The sequence below is a fragment of the Anabrus simplex genome, chromosome 4, assembly GCF_040414725.1.
Source record: "Anabrus simplex isolate iqAnaSimp1 chromosome 4, ASM4041472v1, whole genome shotgun sequence".
Taxonomy (NCBI): domain Eukaryota; kingdom Metazoa; phylum Arthropoda; class Insecta; order Orthoptera; family Tettigoniidae; genus Anabrus; species Anabrus simplex.
Window position 1 is genome coordinate 294,998,688 of NC_090268.1, and position 26,289 is coordinate 295,024,976.

General features: G+C 39.1%; 1 protein-coding gene across 3 annotated transcripts in view; it reads left to right on the plus strand.

Moving 5' to 3' along the window:
• Positions 1-15,149: 15,149 nt before the first annotated feature.
• The window catches only part of LOC136871902 (tudor domain-containing protein 3), a 258,745-nt gene continuing 247,605 nt past the window's right edge, over positions 15,150-26,289 (plus strand). For 2 of the 3 annotated variants that reach the window (XM_067145605.2, XM_067145606.2), the window contains exons 1-3: positions 15,150-15,389; positions 15,620-15,704; positions 15,932-15,997. In XM_067145605.2, coding sequence (XP_067001706.2) covers positions 15,355-15,389; positions 15,620-15,704; positions 15,932-15,997 — 186 coding nt within the window. In that variant the 5' untranslated portion in view covers positions 15,150-15,354. Of the gene's footprint in view, positions 15,497-15,619; positions 15,705-15,931; positions 15,998-26,289 lie in introns of all 3 variants that reach the window. The other variant, XM_067145607.2, reaches the window with a different exon arrangement.

Sequence of the window (26,289 nt, forward strand, 5' to 3'; positions counted from 1 at the left end):
GTAATTTATTCGATGTGTTTCGTTGGAATAAATATCGGTATATTTGCATTTAGTGCCAAACAACGTGTAGTTTATGAAAATTACTTTTAGCGCACCGCATATGTATCAAGGTATGTCAATACTCTTTGATTCATTTCGATTAAGTTACCGGGGGTGTGTTTAAAAACAATTCGCGTTTTGAAAATGCTTTTACTTTAATGTAAAATGTTGTGATGCAAGGGCAATTACCCTATCCGTTTACTATCATCGCAAATGGTACGTTCCATTACCTCCTAGGATTCCATGCCGCTTCCGACATCCGTTCCGTAGTTGTCATATTTCCTAACTTGATTGAGTATATTTTGCAATAATTTTTGTAGAGTTTAAGATTAATTTGTGTATTTCAAGTTTAAAATTTTCTTCTATGATTATTGTTATTGTTTGTGTAAATAACCTACAGTACTCAATTGCCCTATGGTTTCTCTGTTTTGTGAAACATTTTCCCAGATGAGAGTTTCTCCACCTCTTACATTACAGTCTAATGCTAGTTGTAACCTCACTTTCAGTGCTCCATCTTTTTCTCAAATTCACTCGAATCACGGTCATAATGCTGCTTTAATACTTTCTCAGGACTAATCTAGTCCAGAGGTGTATTCTACGACCTACCGGGCCTACCGGCGGTAGCACAAGAAAAAATGCATTAAATGATTGACTCTTTATTACAGTCTCAACAGAACATTCAAATAATCGCGACATTCATGGACATTCTTCTTTACTGAAATAAATTATGGTTGGTGGGTAATGAACGCGGCAATGTTGTAGAAACCGCGACTGGGAAGCGACAGCTTTACGCCCCTCTGCAGCTCTCTCCACACCACCACAACCCAGCTCCATACAAACGGCACTTTCCAGGGCTAAATAAACAAATCAGCCTGTGGAGAATACCGGTATAAAGTATACAACCTTGCCACATCTCAGGCAACTGGATTAAAACAAATGCTTGCATGGGACGTGAACCTTGTAACCCTCGAGCACTGTCAACTACCACACATCCTGGCGCGCGCTAGCCATGTGAGCTACTGCGACACTTGCCCTATGGAGCTCACTTCACAGCCTGTATTGGCCACAGACCACCCTCCCCAGATTCTCGTCCAATCCAAGCACCATGCCTAATGCAACGATACGTATTATCTTTTACAGTGTCAAATAAACAAATTAGTTCTTGGAAGCTATCAATTATGCTACCTTACCACATCCCAGCCAACTGATTTTTAATTTTTTAATGTGGGATTCGAACCTCCTACATCGAGCACTATCAATTATCATGTATCTCCCCGCCCGCTTGCCATGCGAGCTACTGCGACGCTTGACCTATGGCGCCTTCTTCCTAGCCTATACAGTTTCGTGCTCCCAGTCTGTGCGTCCACCTCCTGTTTTAAAGTACGCGTTCTGTGCATCTCTACACGTTTTACGGGTTCTTTTGAGGTACCCATAATGAATTAATAGTGGCACTAACGATTCCTGCTGTCTTCTTGTCCACAAACACACATCTCGTTATATTACCCCGGTTTATTGAGAGGTACCGATGTCTTTAAGAATTGTAGTAAATGTGAAGGGATGCACATCTGGATCGCAAGCGGCTGGTTGACCACCCGGTATAGACAAGTAAAACGAATTATTTAATATTTGTGTATTACTAGGCTGAGTGGTAGTGCATATCTTCAGACCATTATACGCCACTGATCTAGTTCTGTCTAGGCATTTTCCGCCCCTAACTTTCCCCACATCATCTCCAATTTACCTCACTCGTTGACAAGTATGTTTAAGGGAGTGTCTGAATTTACTGCCAATTCTATTGAAGTCCTTTCTTTCCTTCACCTTTTAATGGAATTTAAGGATCAAGCCACTGGTTATAATATGAGTTATGATCACATTTTCCAAATCTTATATCCACATGTGTCAGGAGCTCTTTCTGGGTATATCATTAGAGCTATTTCTGAGAGATGGACTGTTGATCAGTTATTCATTCCTTTTCGTGTCACGTCGTCGTTGGTGCAAAAACATAATTTTGGAGTTCAGTATTTGAAAGTTGTTTTGTCAGAGTATAGCCTCCGTGCGTTAATGGGAGAAACCGCTGCACTGCGTGTGGCGAACAATGTAAGTTATCGTGTGCCGCCGAGCAATCTGCTGTAGTCTCACCGTGTGTTGGTTGCAGTGGCCGACTAAATAATAACAGTGGGACTTCAGAGTGATTTCATTTCATTTCATTATTTATTTAAATTAATTCCAACGAGCCTGCAGGCTCATACATAGGAATTGTACAGGACATTACATACTGGCGGGCACTTATATATCAAAGTATAGTTTGTATATATAAGGTTATTAGTAAACGGTTAAGCATATAAACACATACAATATATAACATATGTACATCATCAATATGAGGATTGCAGAGAATTATTTCTGACATTTACATAACATGAAAGTTGCAAAGGTACAAGAATAGATTACAGAGTATTTTCATTTACATGACATAAGAGTTGCAGAAGTACAAGAATAGATTTCAGATTATTTACAACTACATAACATAAAAGTTGCAGACGTGCTATAATTCTAGAAAATAGCTCTCAGAGAATTAGAGTAGGTGAAGCTTTATCTGACCCAGTAATAATTAAGAGGGGAATTCCTCAAGGCAGTATTATCGGACCTTTACGTCCGTTATGTAATGGTTAGCGCTATTAGCCACTGTTCTCGGGTTCCCGGTTTTATTCCCGATACTGCCATAAATGCAAGAATGTCTGTTGGGCCTGTTATGTGGTCAAACTGTATATCCAGTTCATTTACACTAGGGCTGTGCCTAAAAAGAGGTGCACCACATCGGGACGAAGACAATAATTTATGTATGATTACACATTTGTAAAATAAGGTATTTCTGTTATTGTATTTCTATAGACTGCATTTTAAAATTAATTATGTGCAGTCGTGACTGAATACTATGCCATTCCAAACGTTGCTCTGTATTGAAATATGTTATATTATTAGACATATTATTATAAAAACTGGCGGAATGAATATCCAAATACCTACCATGAAATAAGGAATGTATAATACGGAAATTTTGGCAATATATTTGTCGAAGTAACATATTTAATTGATTAAAGGTACCGGTACAAGGCTACAGGATAATATCCGCGCTAGTGGCCCATCGCGAATGTGCCATGCTGGTCCATTAATAACCGGTATTCGTCGTCATAAGACCTATCTGTGTCGGTGAGGCGTAAAACAAGTATCAAAAAGTAACCGGTGTAATCGCCTGATTGTTGAATGCAGGTATGCAAACGTCCAAGCATTGTGTCGTGCAGGTTCCGGACGTCAACTTGTGGGATGGAATTCCGTGCCTGTTGCACTTGGTCGGTCTATACAGGGACGGTTATTGCCGGTTGTGGATGACGCTGGAGTTGTCGTTCAATAATGTCCCATACGTGCTCGATTTGGGACAGATCGGGGCATTGAGTAGGCCAATGCAATATTTCGACACTCTGTAGAGCACGTTGGGTTACAACAGCTGCATCAGGAAGTGCAGTGTGCTGTTGGAAAACACCCCCGGGAATGCTGTTCATGAATGGCAGCACAACAGGTCGAACCACCAGACGAAAGTACACATCTGCACTCAGGGTGCGTGGGATAACCACGAGAGTGCTCCTGCTGTCATAGGAAATTGCTCCCCAGAGCAGAACTCTCGGTTTTGGTCCAGTGTGTCGACGCCGCAGACAGGTGGAATGCAGCCGCTCACCTGGCCTCCTTCTAACCAACACACGGCCATCGTTGGCACAAAGGTAGAACTGGCTTTCATCAGAAAACCCAACGGACCTCCACTCCATCCTCCAATGAGCTCTCGCTCGACACCACTGAAGTTGTAGTTGGCGGTGGTTTGGGTTAAATGGAATGGACACGGCAGGGCTTCTGGCTCGGAACTGTCCTTCAAGTAACCGATTTCTAACAGTTCGTTGCGTCACTGTGGTGCCAAATACCACTCAAATTGCTGCTGCAGACGCAGTCCACTGCGCCACAGCTATACGCTGAATACGGCTGTCTCCCCTTTCGGTGGTGTCACGGGACCTCTGGAGCCTGCTCTTCTTGACAGAGTACCTTCTCGTGACCATTGTTGCACATTGGAGCCATTTCTGCCAAATCGTTCTGCAATAGCGCGGAAGATCCACCTTTACGTAGCCCTATTATATGGCATCGTTCAACCACACTGAGCTGTTAATACTTGCCTCTTCGTCGCGGTAAAAGCATTCTTGACCCACGCACAGTCACTATGTCCAATCTTACTGGTAACTAATGTTCCCGCACAGTAGAGCCTGTATTTAAATCAAACCTAAAGTGGAAAGTCATGGGGCCGCTACAAGCGCCATGCTAATGCGATTTGCGGGAAATTTGAATCAACGCCGGCTTTCAGATGTATAAATACGCCTACGAACCTTCCTTAATCTAGCACAACCCCTTCTTTGTAGGATATGTTTTTCCAGCAGTGTATTATTGTTATTATACTGCCTATCATTGAGACTACAGACGCATGGTGGATGTTAGGTATTCAGCCCGAAGGCCGGTTTGATCCTCCACAGTTCCGCCAATAGCTGCCGTAGGTAGCTTAAGTGTCACTGAAGAGGCGTACTAGGGAAATGATTAGTGGGGTAGTTTCCCGTTGCTTTCCTCACCGAGCCAAAGTTACTCTTATATATCAGTCTGCCAAGCCCATTGAAATGCATGCACGAACTGCCCCTATGAGTGATATTTTCATACAATTCATAACAGGGACTGGCTGCTTGAGGAATGGTATTAATAGCATCCATCGCTCATACCTCAGTCACTTTCATATGGTCAAAGCTAAAAATAAGACTAGGACAGGTCAATTAATATAACAAATCTATTCTTCCCCATACAAAAATACATTCTGCACTGTAAATACTACATCTCGCAGACTAGAATAATGTGTCTACTAGTGTGCTTTAAAAAAGATAGCCTATTGCAACTTACTCTGCAAATATGGAATTGCACTAATTATTTGTTTGTAATTGATAACCTATTTGTAAAAACGAAGTACGGTAAGTTTTGTAAATAGTTATTTTGTATTAATTAAACTATTTAAACAGAGTTACTTCTTGCGATTTACTTCCTAAGATCCACCGTCTTTTGAAATCAATTTCGCTAGATCGTGAAAGAAAGCTTTGTATTACAGTATCTAATAATGCACTCAACAGTAAGCACATAGTTCTGGCGGAACATTATGGCATTACAAAATAATAATCTAAAGACCGAACCTAAAAATAATGGAATTGATGTATGTAAACATCGCACGTACTCCAGCTCTTTACGGTCAATTGTTGATGTAGATTCCTCTAAGTTGTTCTCATAGTATCCACCCGCAGCAACACACCGTTGTACGCACGGAGACTGTATTCAGGATATCAAATTCTACGCTAGGATTTTAATGCTTAATTATTCTGAATCTCAAATGGTAACCAGCACCGTTCAGGGTCTTGCTCCTAACTATCCGTCATATCTTGCTCTTTCACCACGATCAGCAACATTTGCTCAATTGGGAGTTATCACTGTTTCTGCCGAATGAATTACATATGCTGACCTGCTACGTCTTGTGTTAGCTCCCACTCCTATGGGTACATTTTTTAAGGTTACTAAAGCCGCTTCTTCGTTTCTTTCAATGGCACGTAATTCTCGTGCGTGTTTTAGTTGTGGTTCTCCTAACCATTTCAATAGAAACTGTCCTAAGAATGGGCAATTAGGCAATTCAAAACCATATGTGGGTAACTTTTTATTCCAGGAAGTGACGCGTAATTCTTATTCTCCTTTTTTTTCTGGACATGGACGTCCTGGCATTTCTAATCAAGGTAGATTAATTGCCAATCGTTGTGCAAAATCTGAAAGGGCTGCTTCAAATTCTGTTTACTGGAATTGCATATTAAAGGATTATACACCTAGCTCTGAAGTTTCGAAAACTATTTTAATTTAAAGTAAAGAGTTGCAATTCAAGGGCAATTATTCTGCTATTGATGATATGAATTTTCCACAATCTTATGTCATTTCCGCTATTCCCCCTTAGACGTAAATTATGAACCTGCATGTGCACTGGTGGATTCAGGAAGTATTATCACATTGATGAGTGAGGATTGGTATAATTCAATGAAAACTTTGTAAGTTATTTCCCGTGAATGCAGTACCTTTAAATTGGCACACTGCTAATTCTAACCCTTTGAATATAGTAGGATCTATAAATGTCAAAATCAAAATCCGTGCTTTCAATTGAAAATGCCTGCACTAGTTTCCAGAAATGTATCCTGTCCATTCATTTTAGTTGCTACGAGTAACTTTATTGCTAAAACAGGTATGATTTTGAATGTTCAGTTCAATAAATTCCATTTCAAATTCTCTATAAGGAACTATATGTTGCGTAATCGCTCCCCTATTCTTCCTTATCATGACAATGCTATTCCTGAAAATACTGTTGAACCTGAAACTTTCGGTTTAGATAATTTGCCTGCCCAGCAGGCCATTCAACACAATAATCTCTATGATAACTTTCCAGATATCTTTACTGACAAGTTAGGTGTAACTAACATTTTAGAGTACAAAGTGAAATCGATAATATCCCTGCTCTTTCTTCTCTGTATCGCCTGTCTCCACCAAAAATGAAAGTCCAATGAATGACCAATTGCTTGGTGAAGGTGTAATATCTCCCTCTTAATCTGCTTATTCTTCTTCCATGTTTCTTTTCTCTAAAACGTCTTGGGAATATAATATTCCCACGTATTTGTAATATGTAACGATCGACAGTGTGTCTCTTTTATAAATTATAATATCGTTTGCTTCCGGTTTGCTTCCTTTTCTGAAATTCATTACCATAACGCAGTTTTGTTTTCATTTAATTGAAATTCATTCTCGGTTGCCTCGGTTTGTTGATAGCCTGCTGGAAATTGTTTAACTCAGTGGATACAAGCACCATGTCGTCCTCGTAAGCGTACATTTTCACTTTTTCTGTTGCAATGCTCTGCGGTATGTCCGCAGTTTCTACCGGTTGTCCACAATTAAAGTTATGGTATTCAACGCAGTACAGCACGGGTTGTGATGATCGCAGGAGTCTGAAATTTCGTAGATATGCTGAGCAATGCGCTTACGAATTATGCCCCCAAAATAGTTCTATGTTTTGCCACCAGTCGAAAATTTGGGTCTATAATTAACGGTAGTGGTCTCAGAAATGATGCAAAAATGATCAAAAAATATGTTAACGGTGGTTCTGGGAGGTTTATTAGAATGTATGGTTATAAACACTGTTCAGTATGACATCCGAACTCAACAATATGCTGTATCCTTAACACGCATAGTCGACAGTTGCTCGCAGCGTATTGACATGTCGTCGTATGCTAGCCTTTAGATCAGGTAGAGCCCGGACCTATACCTGATAGACACCATCTTTCAAATATCCCCATATTGATTTATGTCGGTGACCTCGAATGCACGCAATTGGAAAATGCCTAGAGATAATGCGGTCGTTAATACAGCTGGGTTTGCAACCTAAGTAGGTCAGCAAAGAGGTCAGCGTGCGGTCTGTATTGTGCTAGGTTGCGAGCCCAGACGGAAGAGACGAAGGTTTTTAATCTACAAGTGTCAAATGCCGATGTTCTTTTATTTTACCCCTTTTATTGTTTTATTATTTTATTATTCTGTTGCCGCTTTGCCATGACCATTGGGTCACCGATAAGGAGTTTATCATCGGCCATATGACAACACCTGTTGTGCCAGGTTGCCGTCAATTTTTTCACTTTATTGTATGCATTCTGTTATTTGATCATTGCACTTATATATAGTTGGTGCTACTGGTCGGTTTTTTCTGTGTATTGCTTAGGCTATTTCGGATTTGAACTATGTATTGGGCGGAAGCCTGTGAGGTTCAATAAATCCTATGTTATCTGCATCTGTATGTAATGCGGTCGTTACTGAAGGTTTCTCGAAGCAATTCTCTCACGCGGCAAGCGATATGTGCTGTTGCCCCATCTTGGAGGAGAATAATGATGTGGTTATAGTTGCGTTCCTGCAAAGCACAAGGAGGTCCCGATAACGAGCAAATGTCACTGTTCAATTAACAGGCCTACGAGGGTCAACTCCTCAAAGGAAAACGGACCGAGAATGAAAGAGCTTGTAAAACTACACTAAACAGTCACGTAAGCTGAACGCAGTGGTTTTTCCTGCACAGCGTTTGGAGGAGTCGAACCCTGTACGCGACAGTTATGTGCATTCATTGCACTTTCCAGACTAAAATGCACCTCGTCAGTCCACAAGATATTCCCCGGCCACGTGTTGCCCACTTCCACGCGCTTCAGAAACCGAAAGGTAAATTCACGATGATGTGCAACATCTTGGGGTTTTAATTTGTGAACAGTATGTATTTTGTAGGGATATCCGTGCAAAATGCGCCGCAAAATCTTGTGAACTGTTGAGCGCGGTAGCGACAATTCACGTGACACACCTCGAGTATTGGTTACAGAATTGGGAGGATGTACTGCACGGTCTTCTTCAGCTACAGCACCTTCATCAACAACATCCATGTTGACTGGCCGCCATCCTCTCCCTGGTGTGACTCCTAACTCACCTGTTTCCTCGAATTTCTTAATCATTTCCTTCTTCTTATTACTTGTCGTTGGACCTATTCTCTGCTGTTTCTGACGGTGATACTCCCGCAATGCAGCGTTGCTATTGCTGCCATTCTGATAAAGAAAAACACTTCTCTAGTGGTGCACAGTCTCTCTTCCTAATAGGCATTTACGTTTCACACGGAAAAGTTCAACTTTCTTACGTTACAACGATGATTCCAAGGAACTTAGCGATGATTCACTGCCCAAAACTAATCAATATGCGTCACCAAGCAACAACCAAGGAACAAAAATAATAATAATAATCGTATGGCCTCAGCTAAGACAATTCTAGGGGAACAACATTCTCACGTCATATTTTCACCTGTTGTCGAAACTTGGAACTAATGCTTTTTGAGGGATAATTGGCAAACGCATTGCTTAGTTAGTATATCTACCACATTTGAAACCCCTACGGTCATCACTGCTCGTGCTGTACCGCGCTGAATACTATAACTTTAATGGTTTACACCCGGTACCGGTATGTTAAATAAGAGGGGGCTAAACGGTTCACCTTCTCAAACTCCGCGTGTTGGTTCTGTTAGATCCGATATATCAATATTGTCATTTATTTCTATTAATTTTTTTCAGAATTATTTTTAAAAACCTTGTGTTGTATTTTTCCCAGTGATTTTTTCTAGTTTGTCGATTGCTATATTTCTATTTACAAGGTTGAAAGCCTTAGTGTAGTCCACCGCCGTCTCAATCCTATTTACTGCCTGGTCTATACTATGCGGTTAACGTGCTTCTCAGCGTGAGCTCTTAGTGTTACGAACCTCCGCTAGGGGCGCCAGCTAACGCACCCAACTTATCTCCGTACCCACGTTATTGTATTCCAGTGCGTTTGCATCGAGCATTTGTGTGTGTGTCTCTGGTTGTAAAATGATTATTTGTTGTGTTCTTCTCTGTATATGAAAGCAGGAAATCCAAATTCTTCAGGTGTGAGTATTCCTGTTAAACACCCAAGTAAAGAACTTTGGGAAAATTGGCTTAACGCTATATCAAGGCAAGGATAAACCATGGATAATCAATGGATTCCATTCGATTATTCCCGTGTTTGAAGCCTGAATTTTAGAGATAGGGGTAAAAGATAAAACTAAAATAAAAACATATTGAAGCCAGAAGCCTAGTCGGTCTTCGAATTATCCCCATTACATTCCAACCAGAAAAGTAGCTCCACGAAAGACCAGACAGCGACAAGATATTTCTTCGGAAGAAATCTGTGATGAAACATGCTCTTCAACCGCAGGAAATACACTGGATGACGAGTATGAAATTCATTTGAACAACGATGTATCAATCGAAGTCAATATTCCAACGAGTAAGAATGACAGCAGAGATCAGAAAATCAGACAATAGAGGCTACGATCAAGAATTCTGAGACTGCGATAACAGCTGATGACTAACCATAATGAAGTTAAAATACTACGGAGACAATTCGAAGACAACCCAGAAATTGATCGTCTGAATAAAGTAAAAGAAACAGCCAAATATGATGGAAAAACGACCATTTTAAAAAATCAAATCCAAAATTTTCGCAAGCCAAAATCCGGGCAGTCAGAACAAATCACGCGGTACTATGTGGCCTGGGGAATAGTATCCCAAACGGTTACGAATATGGCGGAAATCCTGGTCTAGTGTCAGCTCCGTCACGAAGTACTCTGGACAGTTAACGTAAATGGAAAATGTTGATTGTATTTGTCGGGATTTCCCAAGGAAAGACTTAGAGCAGAATGTAAAACTCTCAGACCAACTGACAGGAGGGTAACAGTGATCGCTGATTAAATGGCTAATTAGGTACGGCTCCTCTAGAACCGTACCAGTGACAAGTTTGCTTGTGTGGTCAATGCTGAAAGCGTATGCGGCACAGATATTGTAAAATCTCTCGCTCTCGCGAAAAAACTGTTGTGTTTTCTTGTAATCCGACTTTCAGAGAAGTTATCTAGTCCTGCTGCCTACTTCCTCGTTAAAGGCTTAGAAGTCTCCGATCTATCCCTTGTAGTTCAGAAATGATTACTGTAATGCCTTTCGGAAAAACAGTCTAGGTTCTGTGCATTTCTATTCACCAGCAGATAAAATACTTACAATGGTTGAATGGTGATTTCATCAAGTACGTGGAATGTGTGTCTTATCTGTTACAAAATCGGTTATTTTATGTTCTCGCTAGATGATTTTCTGCAGACGCAATAGATCTATTTAGTTCAGTGAGACTGGGTGGTGGATTTAACGACATGACGAACACACGCACTGCATTATGTGCTATAAAATGTATCCTGAAAACTAGTCATAAACAAAGGGTAAGCGAAATAGTGATAATTTTTTTTCGCCCACTGCTGGGAAATAACAATAAGAAAAGTACGGAAAAGGTGCTCCGTTATTCGTGTCGAGAAAATTCTGAAATTGGTATGTACCATGCAGCATGGGATGATCCTAATATAATATCTACTGTATTATTTTACGTTTCTATATCTTAAGCCAAGCTCAAATGTCGAATGTTAGTTTCTGTATGTGCATTATCTTCTCAATTAGTAACATGTTAAAGATTATTTTTCATTTTATATTGATGTTACGGACCAACTCTCATTTAACCAACATGTTCTCTGGGTGCGGTAAGTGCTGCCATCTGCAATGTTGCTGTAAACGCCATTCTCGTGGCACAGAGCAGGAAGTATATAGAGATTGAGGCGGCGGTGGTGTAGTCTATAAATACAGCGTGTAGTTTACTTCTTTTTAATTTTATTGCATCTTCTATATCCCCCTTGTAAAAAATATACTGCTTGGATTGTGTATTTGCCCTTCATGATTCCAAATTGCTCCTCTGGTACTGATCCTTCAATCAATCAATCAATCAATCAATCAATCAATCAATCAATCAATCAATCAATCAATCAATCAATCAATCAATCAATCAATCAATCAATCAATCAATCAATCAATCAATCAATCAATCAATCAATCAATCAATCAATCAATCAATCAATCAATCAATCAATCAATCAATCAATCAATCAATCAATCAATCAATCAATCAATCAATCAATCAATCAATCAATCAATCAATCAATCAATCAATCAATCAATCAATCAATCAATCAATCAATCAATCAATCAATCAATCAATCAATCAATCAATCACTGATGATCTGCATTTAGGGCAGTTGCCCAGGTGGCTGATTCCCTATCTGTCGTTTTCCTAGCCTTTTCTTAAATGATTGCAAAGAAATTGGAAATTTAATGAAAATCTCCCTTGGTAAGTTATTCCAATTTCTAACTCCCCTTCCTATAAACGAGTATTTGCCCCAATGTGTCCTCTTGAATTCCAACTTTATCTTCACATTGTGATCTTTCCTACTTTTAAAGACACCATCCAAACTTATTCGTCTACTGATGTCCTACCACGCTATCTCTCCACTGAGAGCTCGGAACATACCACTTAGTCGAGCAGCTCGTATCCTTTCTCCCAAGTCTTCCGAACCCAAAATTTGCAACATTTTTATAACGCTACTCTTTTGTCGGATATCACCCAAAACAAATCGAGTTGCTTTTCTTTGGATATTTTCCAGTTCCTGAATCAAGTATGCCTGGTAAGGGTCCGATACATTGGAACCATACTCTAGTTGGGGTCTCACCAGAGACAAATATGCTCTCTCCTTTACATCCTTACTACAACCCCTCAATGCCCTAATAACCATATGCAGAGATCTGTATCCTTTATTTACAATCATATTTATGTAATTACCCCAATGAAAATCTTTCCTTATATTAATACCTAGGTATTTACATGGATCCCCAAAGGGAACTTTCACCCCATCAACGCAGTAATTAAAACTGAGAGGACTTTTCCTATTTGTGAAACTCACAACCTGACTTTTATCCCCGTTTATCATCATACCATTGCCTACTGTCCATCTCACAACATTATCGAGGTCATTTTGCAGTTGCTCACAAACTTGTAACTTATTTATTACTCTGTACAGAATAACATCATCTGCGAAAAGCCTTATCTCTGATTCTACTTCTTTACACATATTATTGATACATAAAGTTCCAATAATACTGCCTTGAGGAATTCCCCTCTTAATTTTTACAGGGACAGATAGAGCTTCACCTACTCTAATTCTCTGAGTTCTGTTTTCTAGAAACAGAACCACCCATTCAGTCACTCTTTTGTCAAGTCCAATTGCACTCATTTTTGCCAGTAGTCTCTCATGATCTACCTTTTCAAATGCCTTAGACAGGTCAATCGCGATACAGTCCAATTCACCTCCTGAATCCAGGATATCTGCTATATCTTGCTGGAATCCTACAAGTTGGTCTTCAGTGGAATAACCTTTCCTAAACCCAAACTGCCTTCTAGCAAACCAGTTATTAATTTTGCAAGCATGTCTAATATAATCAGAAAGAATGCTTTCCCAAAGCTTACATACAATGCACGTCAAAGTGACTGGCCTGTAATATCCAGCTTTATTTTTATCACCCTTTCCTTTATATACAGGGGCTACTATAACAACTCTCCATTCATATGTTAAAGTTCCTTCATGCAAACAATAATCAAACAAGTATAGTACTTCAGATGTGGTACTATATCCCAACCCATTGTCTTTAGCATATCCCCGATACCCTATCATTTCCAGCTGCTTTTCTTGTTTTCAACTTTTGTATCTTACAATAAATGTCATGTTGTTTTGTTAGAAGACTTGTCAATGTTTTTAGGGCTGTACATTCTAGAGCTATTCCACGATATGCGTTTGGATCTCTAATGTCTCCTTTCCCTTTGTACAAAACTTTAAGATTAGAAAGTTGTCAGTTATGTGGTATTTTGCTTGCTTTATGCATTCACTATATATGCCTGTCAATATTTTTTGAGGTGTGTTGTTGTGTCTTTACGATTTTCGTATTAAATTCCATCTGGACCACAAGCCTTTTTTGCCTTTCATTTTCTGTTATTACATTTTGTACTTCTTCTACCGTAAAATGACTGAATTAAGTTGTAGGATATTCGTCTTCATTTAGTTCTTCTGTATAGTCCGCGCACCTTTTAGCAATATTTCTTTGTACGGGAGGTGGAGTAAAGAGGGACCTCTCGCGGTTACTGTAATACTGCCAACTGAATGAAAATGAAATCTGAATTGAATCGATAATATGATCGATCGATATGAATTTTCTAAACCTTTATTATCTTAAGCCAACAACTGTGTCATACACACTTTATATAACATTATATAACATTTCTCGACAGGACTAGTACGTAAGGTGTACGCCAGATGTCACACAGCGATGCATAACCGATTCGTAGTTTGTGTTCAAAGGTTGCCGATACGAATCTCGAAGATGCCCGAGGTCGACCTTCTCAGGACTAGCTTGTCAATGTATCGCTAAAAGGTGTTCGTACGGTACGTGTTTCTATTACCTGTAAGACTCTGCTGGATGAAAATGAAATGGCGTATGGCTTTTAGTGTCGGGTGTGTCTGAGGACAAGTTCGGCTCGCCAGATGCAGGGTTTTAATTTGACACCCTTAGGCGACCTGCGCGTCGTGATGAGGATGAAATTATGAATGTGACACATACACTGCCACCCCCCCCCGTGTCAGCGAAATTAAACAATTGTGGTTAAAATTCCCGACCCTGCCGGGAATCGAACCAGGGATCCCTCTGACTAAAGGCCAGCACGCTAACCTTAGCCATGGAGTTGGACTTAATCGGGATGCTACACGGAAAATGTGGTTGTGTGTATTGTACTGCTTTGTACGATTGTTGTTCTGCCTCTTCTATTTGTTTTTGCTTTTGTTTGTTTTGAAACAACCTCTTTTCTAGTCATTGACCGTGTCAGGGATGCAATGAATGAATCATATATAGTACGATGGGTTCGCCACTCCCAAGGTGATTTAGTAATGACCGATAGATGAGAATGGAGAGTGTTGCTGGAATTAAAGATGACTGGGAAAACCGGAGTACCCGGAGAAAAACCTGTCCCGCCTCCGCTTTGTCCAGCACGAATCTCGCATGGAGTGACCGGGGTTTGAATCACGATATCCAGCGATGAGAGGCCGACGCGCTGCCGTCTGAGCCACGGAGGTTCTTTCCTTTTGTGATTATTGTTTTATATTCCTTTCTTGCGTCCATACAATTCGTTGGGATTTTTTTTTGTAGGAGTTATTCTTGCGCATCTATAGAAACTCGTACCCACGATCACATTTAACCTCAGAATGGCCTGCGATCACGACCAAATTGCCTCTAATCGAAACTTGCCTTTTGGCCGGAGTATTGTAGTCGTACTTGTGTTCTTTTTTTTACTTCCACTTATCTTATAGATATTATATTATATCATTATAAGTGTTAACTTTTATTTTGTCGTCTATCTGCAGCCAAATTTTAAAGTTTCGCATCGTTGATCTATTTCGATTCGCCGTGATCGATGGTTGATTGAATTGGCTTTAATTTCTGAACTGTGCCCAAAATGAAGGCTGGTTGTCACCAGGCGAAAGTGTCTGTTAAATTACTCTGTTTATTTACTTATGTGATAGAAATATGTCAGAGTGTTACATATCGCAAAAAAATTTAATTTTATAATGGTTCTGCGTCGAATTGCACCCTGAGGTATAATTCGATGTAGATTACCAAAAAGGTGATCGGTTTTTTACGTCAGGTGGAGACATCGTCAAAGAAGATGGCAGTCGCCGACAAGTTAAAGGAACAGGGGTGGTACGTTTATTATTAAAAGTGTGTAATGAAAGAAATACCTAACCTGTTTTCCTGCAACGTTCTAATTAATGAATATATGCAGTATTAAATAGTCTTCCGATATAGTGGTAATTCCTATTTACTTTCTTCCCGTGTCCTGGTGTATACACAACTGTGACCTGATCATCCCTTCCCGATAAGAGATGAGCCGTTTTTCAGGGGGGTGGTCTAATTAAGTTTATCTATTTTAGGCACCTATCTGAAGAAGGAATAAATCTAATTGGAGAAAATGGAAGTATTACGGACGTCAGAACTCTCGCCCAGAAGGCTCTTGATGTAAGTTGGAAATGTAGGGTCCTGTCAAATCGCTGTCAGAGGGTTATAGTGACCTGTATTTTGAATTCATTCCTTGCGTAAGGGTTTACAAAGTCCAGATGAGTTGCGTATTGGTTTTTAAGGATGAATAAGATAAATTAATCTATGTCTAAGTCAATGGGAGTATAACTGGATGCCATAGAATGTGGAAGTGTTATTTTCTAAGAATTTATTTCTTCTTTTTCCAGTGGGATCTACGAGAAATTAGTATTGCAAGTTTTCCAGAAGAGGCTAATAAAGGAAAAGTGGATTCTGTAAGTATTTAAGATTCTTAATCTGTGTTGTCTTGAAAGGAATGCTGTGGCTATCATTGTATGTCATTTTGCTTTTGTGTATGAAGAGTTTCTTAATCATGGTTCCAGAATGTAGCTTTAATTCTCGCACTTACCAATGGCAGTGGAGCGCTCTCGTTTGACACTCTGATGGTGATAATTTAGCACCATTATTTGTAGATGTTTCTAATTATTGGCATCTCCCAAGTATGAGTATAGGTAATGGTGGTCACAACCATTATGAGGTACTTTGGTGTTTTTGATTAGAAAGTAGGCTTGTTTCTTACTATTTATGGATTTTTAAAGCTATATAGACCTATATTCAGAGGAGACATGTCAAAATGCATATTTGCACATGAATACCTTTTGTTTAGGCTGGCATTCTGCTACCTGTCCACAAGCAAACACGTTTACAGAGGATTAATGAAGAGGTTTAAATATAGTTGCTACTTCATTTGTGAATGTGCCTGCATTTTCTGTTTTGTAAAAGTGTTTTAATTTTGGGATACGTAGTTTCATGTTCTTTCTCTCTACAGATGTATTATATTTGTTGACAGACACCAGTTAAGTTCAGAATTTTGCAGGAATTGTATTGGAGTTTTTACTAAGTTAATACGTCTGGATAATTGACACATTCAAGTTTGCATCTTCAATCTTATTACTCATAATTCTGTTTATAAATATTGCAATTTTTTTATATAACGGTACAAAATTTTTTTTTTTGTTGTTTCTCTGGTCTCTGATTCATGGTAGGAAAAGTTACTTTTAGTTTTGCCGTGTTGCTGGGAAAACGACTACTGAATTTACATCACCTCCTGTTGTGTTCAATTGTTAATGTTTTGGAGGTAAAGAAGGTTCCAGCATTGTTTCTGCTGTTATTGAAAGATACGTCAAACTTTCTGTACTGTCTCCCCGATGTAGCTTAGAATGATTTGGTTTATGCTACAGATACATTGTTGATATATTTAAGATAAATTTGCATCAGTAATGGAATTTATGCAAACATTGGGTTTCCAAATAATGAAAGTTCATTTTTTCGGGGTGGGCGTGTGATTGGTTCACTTATGGAAGAGGATGACGTCATCGACACCTAGGATGAGGTCGAGATTTTGTAACCAACCATTGCAGAAGGAAAACAGTGGCCCTTTCGCGGCCACACTCCCTTCGAGAGGCTCTTTTCTATCGTTGTGGCGCATACTGTCCGCACGGCAAGAAAAAAAGGGTCCTTTAGTAGTTGTAAAATGCAAGAAATACTGTAGGATAGAAAGGGTCCCCAAGCAACAGTTGGCAGCATTTTCATTCCTGTCGGCGCTCCCTCTCAGCGCTACTAGTACGACTGTCAAACTCTCAGTTTGAGGCCCCTTTACTATAGTTTTGCCGTTAACTTTCCTGACCCCTTTCTCTATACTAACATCTCCGGAATTAGCCCAGAGAGTGTATACAGATGGTTAGCACGTGTTTTATACTCATATCCAATGTTACTGCATGTTAGGAGGGTAACATAGGACACTAATAAAAAAGAATCATTGCACTAATTTGTTGAAGGTAAGAACATTAGCAGCAAGTTAAGAACATGATGAAGGAAATATAACAATATTTTTTCCTGTGGAGTGAGTTGTTTTAGTATTGTAATGCATGTGAAAAATGTGTCCAAAGTTACCCTGTTTGATGGTATTGCATGTACAATTATTTATTTTCTTAATGATAAAAGGTTCAACATCTAATAAGCATGACAGTTGTACTGTATATCGGTATATTTGTGAAGAATGAGATGTATCAGGCTATTGCAAGTTTTAGCTGGATGAATGAAGTCAGGAATATCTCGTTAAAGAAAACCATCGAGGGGCTCATGATTTGCCAGTGGTGCTCAGCAGGTAGATGTTTCCAGCAGAGCCTATATTGCTCTTACTTGTCTGAGGCTTCTCTCTTTAATCTTTTCTGGCTCTTCTGAGGTCAAACTTTCATTCTCCTCAGATTTCACAGGTTATAAGATTGTGAGATCTAGTAGGCCTAAATCTTTCATTTTTCTGCCTTTCACATTTTTTTTTTGGTCGATGACCTCATTTTACAAGGGGTTGAATTTCTTGTTGTTTCTTCATTTGTTTTGAAAAGCTGAAAATGTTATTCTTGCTGCAATATAAGCAGAATGGCACTGTACTTCTGTTTCTTGAAGTAATCAAACTCCTAAGCATTATTTTAAGAGACAGAGGAATAAATGGGCCCAGGGCAGGCCAGTAAAAGCTGCAGTGTTACCTTGAGATGGGAAAAATCACCTCATCATCTTCTTTTCCAGCTTCCTGGGTCAGGTTGTGAATCAAGGACCTCCATCCCTGCCTGTCTCTCCACTACTCTTCTCCTTTTTTAAGTACATCTTCTGGTTTTCCACCCATCCTTTCTATGCACTCCCACGCTGAATCTGTCCACCTCTTTCGGGGTCATCTCGTGGTCTCTTTCTTGTTAACTTATCTGAAGAAACTTTTTTGTCTCTCTCTCTTCTCCCATTCTCATCATATCCCCATACCACTTTAGCTTTGCTGTTTCTATCCTGTCTTGACGTTTCAAGATTTCTGTCCTTTTCCTTTTTTCTTCATTTCTAATTCTATCCTTTCTGGTCTTGCCCTCGATACCTCTTAGGAATTTCATCTCCGCTGCCTTCATTCTATTCTCCTCTCATTTTGTTGTAGTTCACGATCCAGTTGCATAGGTTAGTATGGGTTCATAATAGGTTTAATATAATACTTTCTTATATTTCTTCAGGACATCTTGGTTCTACAAAATACCCCTTACACTCTGGTAGAAGTTGTTTGCTTGTTGTATTCTTTTCCCATTTTCTTCAGTTATTTTTCCATCTTCTGTGATCACACTTCCCAAGTACTTGGAACTTTTAACCACTTCCAGAATTTTACCATTCAGTTTTATCTTTCCTCTTCATTCCTTCCTTCCTTCCTTCCTTCCTTCCTTCCTTCCTTCCTTCCTTCCTCTTGTCATCACTATTATTTTACTATTTTCTGTGCTTACTTTCATACCAAATTTTATATTTCTTGATTCCATACATCTCCTTCTTTTTGCACTTCCATTTCATCCTCACCCTATATCACTATATCATCTGCAAACAACATGGCTTTTGTTGCCTGTCTTCCCAATCTCTGTTTAATGTTCTTATGAATTCTTTTGAACCACTTACTGGTACTATACTTTTAGGGACACTCATGAACATTTAGAGATTTTTAAAAAGTTCATATTTTTATTTCAAAAACTCTGGTATGATGCATATCAAGTGTTGAAATGTCATTCCAGATCTGAAAAATTCTATGCTACAGGACAACAGTATGTACAGCATTCTAGTGCATGATGAGGGTTGGTTGTTGGTTGAAATTTCATTGTCATTTTTGTTCTAAATGGAGGATAATAATTGCTTCCACACAGATCAGCAGAAAAATTAGCAGTAAATTAATAAATACCATGATTACTTGAGAAATATGGATACATAACTACGGCGTCTATTTTGCTGTAGACAATACTCTCTTCTGTGGCATTCCACTTCATCGCACCGTCTTTTGTTTCCTTCCTGAGGTTCAGGACTATCACCGATGAATAGAAGTGCTACATGTCTGTGAATTCTTAATATCTTTGTCCATCATGACTAGCGCGGGCAGTTTAAACAGGAAAATGGAGGTGAAAAGTATATTGTAAGTAGCACAAAAATGATTTTTGTTGAAAGAAAAATAGTATGATCTCTGAACCAATAATTATATTAAATAATGAGTTATGGGCACAAGTCAACAACTTGCACCACCAAGTAAGTAACATCAAGCAAAGCAAAGAAGTTCAGCTGGGCTGAGTGGCTCAGACGTTTGAGGCACTGGGCTTCTGACCCCAACTTGGCAGGTTTGATCCTGGCTCAGTTGAATGGTATTTGAAGGTGCTCAAATACGTCAGCCTCGTGTCAGTAGATTTGCTGGCATGTGAAAGAACTCATTCGTGACTAAATTCTGGCACCTCAGCGTTTCCGAAAACCGTAAAAGTTAGTGGGACGTAAAGCCCATAACATTATATAAAAAAAGAAGTTCAAAGAAGTTAAGTGAGCAAAGACTTCACACACCAGTGTTACATGAACAAAAGAGATACTGAAGCGCTGTGATGTAGTAGCATTCATATTTCGCTAGTAATGATGGTATTTCTTAATTTAACCCAATTTTACTCGTAATTTGCATAAAAGCAATCATTATTTTCCATTTAGGACAAAAATTATAATGAAATTTCATGGATACGATTCGTTCATGTACCCAATTTTGAAGCTATATACTGTTTGTTTGTTTGTTTGTTTGTTTGTTTGTTTGTTTATACTTCTGTTTTCTGGTATCAAATTTTGTAGCTATAGAATGTCTGCCTCGAGATCCCGAGTGAGCTCAGACCCAGCAGAGGTTACAGAATTTTTGTAAGGTGGAGAGATCCATTCGGAACTCTTTGTTGTTGACGTTGGCGTACAGAAGATATCTGGTGACCCATTTGGTGTACACTCTGACAAAATTATGCTTCAGCCATAGATTGTCCAAGAAAGACCTGATTTTCTGCCATCTGGTAGAGTAAAACAAATTGTCTAAATAGACTCACAGGCAGCTTAGATCATGGTTGTTGCTTCTGCTTCTTCTTTATTTCTGTGTTTATGCCACACAGTTAATATTATCATGAATACAGAACTCCAACAAAGCTACACATAATGATAATATCGCTGTTTGTTTGTGGAATGATGCAGTTTATCATTATGCTGAAAGTTGACAGTGTTTCAGTTAGCATTTAGGAACAAGATCAGAATGTGCCAGCACATCTGTGACGACATACTTGCGGGACCTGCCTCGGTAGTAGGGATTTTGGGTGGGGAGAAACTAACATTTATCAATAATTTTACAAATTTACCTTTTCTTTTTCTCTTCACTCTCCTTTTCTATTTACATTTTATAAATTTGCATCTTACACAAATTTAACTTACCAGTTATAAATTCCTGAAGACAGGTCGATTTGAACCACCAGTCTCAAGTCTGTTAGCTTCACACTCGGCTAACATATCGGCTTGACAGATAAAGATTTAAAAGTCGTATATATAGGCTATACGGATATGTAGTTTGTATATTGCCATTGAGAGAGATGGCATCATGAAGTAATTCGTATTTACCATGAAAGATGTCTCCTTCATATGTGACTGAATTGTCATCAACTTTGAGGAACGATGAAAAGTACATGTAGCCCAAATCCCGAGTTTCATTACCACGGCACATTCCTTCTATAAAAAGGAGACCATGTAGCTTATCCAACTTAATTTCAGCAACATATATGTTCAACAAAAATTGCAAAATCACAGTAGATACCAAACCTAAAAGAAAAAAAAAAAAATCTGGAACATAGATTGATGAGATTCTGACCCCAACTTGCCAGGTTCCACCCTGAAGGTGCTCAAATACGTCAACCTCGTGTCAGCAGATTTACTGCACGTAAAAGAACTGAGGGACTAAATTCCGGCACCTCAGTACATCTGAAAACCGTAAAAGTAGTTAGTGGGACAGAAAGCCAATACTATTATTATTTATTTGGTTGGTATGATTGGACATCCTGCCTGTTATCGTTCATGAGTCCTGTTTGAAATATTATTTTGTGGTTGTGTGCGTCGGGATACTATGTCTTATTCTTTCATTTATACTAGTAATCTATCTTTAATTCTTGGCATTAAGGGAAAAAGAAAACTTAATATACCAAGCAGACTATAACATCTAATGCCACAGGTAATGATGACATTCCTATATCGCTTATTAGGAGCTGTTCTGCCAATACTGACTCATATATTTAACTACTGCCTGACAAACGGAGTTTTCCCAGATGTTTGGAAAGATGCACTAATTAGACACATCCCGAAGAGCTCCAAGTTGGATTCTCCTGCAGATTATCGTCCAGTATCCATTCTACCACCCTTATCCAAGGTGCTTGAACGTCTAGTTCATACACAAGTTACTGAATACCTTACCAAGCATTCCCTCTTTAATCCCTTTCAATCCGGCTTCAGGAAAGGACATAACACTGCAACAGCTTTACTACGAGTGACAGATGATATCAGACGTGCAATGGACCAACGGGACGTGACTGTATTGACATTATTAGATCTCAGTAGTGCCTTCGACACTGTTAATCCTCAGTTACTACTGCAGAAACTTCGAGAGCTAAATTTTAATAGTGTATCACTTCGTTTCTTTTTATCTTATCTTGAAAATCGCCGGCAACGTGTAACAGTTGGAAATTTGAGTTCAGGATGGCAAAGGAAGACCCTCGGCGTCCCTCAGGGGTCGGTTCTCGGACCACTGCTATTTATCATCCAAATTAATGATATATCAAAAGCTCTTAAATTCTGCAAATTGCAAGTGTACGCGGATGATATACAGATTTACTATCATTCAAAACCGAGTGATATTGATACTGCAATTACTAAAATAAATTCTGACCTTCAACATCTTAGTGACTATGCAAATAAAAACAGTTTATTAATGAATCCAAATAAGACTCAAGTTATTATTATCGGTACCAGTAAAAACCTTTATTCCCTCAAGCAACAGAATATCCCCCCAATAATTTTAAACAATAAAATCATACCCTACTCTACTTCAGTGACCAACTTAGGAATTATCATGACTGAGACTCTAAACTGGACTCAACAGGTGATAAGCACATGCAATAAAGTACATAAATGCTTATATCCCCTGAAGCGGTTCGCTAATATATTCTCTGTTCGACTTAAAGTGCAAATAATTCGCTCTCTTATACTACCTATATTTGACTACTGTGACACTGTGTTGACTGGAATAACCTGGGACAGTAACAAGAAACTGGACCGGACCCTGAACAGGTGCATAAGATATATCTTTAATCTGCGATATGATGCTCATATATCACCTTATTATAAGGAGCTGTCGTGGCTTCGAGTGCACCAGCGCCGTGAACTTCACTTGCTATCACTTCTGCACAAAGTTCTTTCCACTAATACTCCCGACTATCTATCTTCATCTTTTTCTTACCTCTCGTCCTATCATGAACACAATACAAGATCTGGTTCCTCTCTTGCTATACCTCTAAACCGCACTGCTGTGTACAACCGCTCCTTCATAATCTCTGTGTCTAGGTCATGGAATTCGCTACCTGCGAACATTAGAGAAAATCCTTCTCATTGCAAGTTTAAAGTGGCTTGCCGGGAGCATTTGCTGGGTAGATCCCGCTGACTTGCTGGATAATTGTTGAATGAATGAAGGAATGAATGGGATGAATGAATGGATTACTGCAGTTACATAATTTAAGTGTACGTTATTTTGTGTATTTTATAATTCTAACCGGCACCACCCTCTAGGTCCCCGGTACAACCTAGGGATGATGGGTTAATAACCTTACCCACCAGAGTGAGAGGAGAAGAGAGAGGGAAAAGAGCGAGAGAGAGAGAGAAAAGAGAGAGAGATAGATATATATAGAGAGAGGTAGAGACCCTGGTGAGAAGGTTGCTAGCGTGTCCGCCCCAAAATAGAAGTTTAAGCGAACACGAGGGAGAACAATGGGCACAAGAAAAACAACCAAACAAAGGTCCGAGCACAATAAAATAACATGAAACCTTAGAAATTACCAAAGGATGAAGTTACCACACTTACCGAAAGCAGCGGAGGAAGACGACTTAAGGCCGTGGAAGCTAATACTCAAGAAAATCGGTGACAGTGCTCCACCGAACGTGGCGAATGAAAACCAACACTTAAATGGAATTAAAGAACTTTAATTGAAAGGTAAATTGGAGGTAACAAATTAAATCTTTAAGCTGAGAAAACCTAGGTTTATTATAAGAGGTAAAACCATAATCAGTAAATAAATCCAACGTAAAGTTGAAAAGGGTGAAAAGTAAATAACAATTAAAGATAATAAAATGAATTAGAAAATACCAGGTATAGTTTGGAAAAAATTAACTCATTAGTAATCAACAATTAAGGAAAATAGATATTCTTTAACACACAATAAATTATAATTATTATGAAAACAACGAAAAAAGAAAAGGTTGACCTCCGTACCCTAATGTGATTTGAAAACAACAGTAAACAAGTTGACCACCTTACATAAATACTAGCTTGAATAAGGTTAAAATAATATGTGATCGATCACGGATAATTAATTAATTAAAAATACCATACTCAGTTAACAAGGTTTTCAGTTAAATTGATTGTCAACGCGGCCGCTTCTCATGATTACCATAATTAATTCGTTCAATTTCCACCGAGGACAGTTTCCAAGATATATAGAAATTTTACATAGAGATTACACAACCACCCGGACAAGAAAAGGTAAAACAACATTAAAGGGTGGCCAAAATTAATTAATGAACCTTTAAAACAGTAAACGATACACTCAACACAGAAATATATGATTCAAGATCCACACAGGCTCCATGTGCCAGACTACATCAAAATCCCGACAACAATCCTCACGCAAAACCGTTGCCAAGGTAACAACCAAACAAAAGCAACGCCTCCAAAAAACAAGGAGGAAAACAGGCTAGAGAAATTAATTCACAGAAAACCCCAGGGGGGGAAAGAAAACATGCCCAACAAAGGGGAAAACAAATCACAGGAAAGCAAACAGAAACCCCAAAGAAAGTTAAGCCCGCTATCTTGGAGACTGTACCTTGGTTCACAAGGAAAGTTACAATTTAAGGTGCAAAAAAAAACTTTTATTTTAATTTTAAATTAAATATCCCAATTCAGTTCACTGTGGACCTTCCACGTTAATGTGATTAATTGCCGAAACTGTTTTTCAGACTTTCATAACCGCACACGCCAATAAGTACCAATTTAACGACGAAGTTTAAATCATTATTATTATTATTATTATCATCATGTTTCCTGAAATCGCCGAAAATACCAAAATCCTCTTCTGGACGATGCTTAAGATGTTTCAAACACTGGTACATACCTTTGGTGGTGAAGAAATTGTGAGAAATCCAAACCTGGCCATTGTTGAAGAAGAACCCCAGCACGAGGCCAGCAAACAAGACCTTGTTAGCAAGAATCCAGGAGAAATATAGTTGCAAAAATATAATCCAAGGAAATGGTAGGAGGTCTCCAACTAGTTCGACGGGGGTATATCCCCGTTAATCCTACATTCACGGTGGTTTTAAGATAATCCACCACTGCATGGCGTAGCACACTCTCACACTCACGTTCATGATGGCTGCCCAAAGCGAACTGAGTCTCGCGTCAGGAAGCGAGGAGGAGGCAAGTCTACTTGGTAGCAGGCGGGCGCATGCGCAGTTATGCGCAACCATACACGAAGCCAGAACGATGGCGCGCTGCATACAGTAACTTAAAAAGGTATATTGGCGAAAAGCCGATTGACACAAATTTTCCATGGTACAAGACCAGTCCAAAAAGGTTATAAAGGGAGGCTCACACTACTTAATATAGTGTCATAATAAAGGATTCTTTCATTATTATTGTTACGGAGTTATCCGTGGTAGTTAGAGGTGAAAGAAAGTGCTGGGATGAATAGGTCTCAATCTACGAAATTAAAGTTAATTTACAATTTAACAAGGTTATATTTTCTTTTCAAGGTCAAGAAATAACAAATATAACAGGTACTCAGTAGCCGAACAACAAATCGAGAATGTACAATTACAGTGTTACATGATTTGGGCTCCGAGAGCCAGACACACAATTCTTGAGCAGTAAGCCCAACTTTACCCGTATACAAGATTCAACCAAGGGGCAGAAGACCCCAATCATGCTCAAGAGCACTTGCTCCCAATTACATAGCAAAAGCCTCCTCGAGGCACACAGAAACAAATTTCTTTGGAAGAGCAACCCGCTCTCAAAGTTCCAGCCTATCAAAGGCCACACCAAACTCCACCTTGAAGTTGTCCTCTAAGGACATAAACACAGGGGTAAAAATACCCAACCTACTGAGGCCAATTTAGTAAATAAACAGGAAAATTACAAGGCTCCAAAATACAACTTGAGTGGAGGCGAAACTGGCACTCCGAATATACTTTATTAAAACCTAATTTGGCCCTAGGCCACTTATGCAAGGGCTAATCCCATTCTACGGATGTGACACGATAGAAAACTTTATGACATTACGAGTAGAAGGGAAACTGTTATGAAAACGTAGTCACCTCAAAACAAAATGAATGGGAGCTCGAGAGGGTTAGGCACTCTCTATCCCAATTTGTAGATTAAAAAGACAGAATTTATACCAAGAGTCTTTTA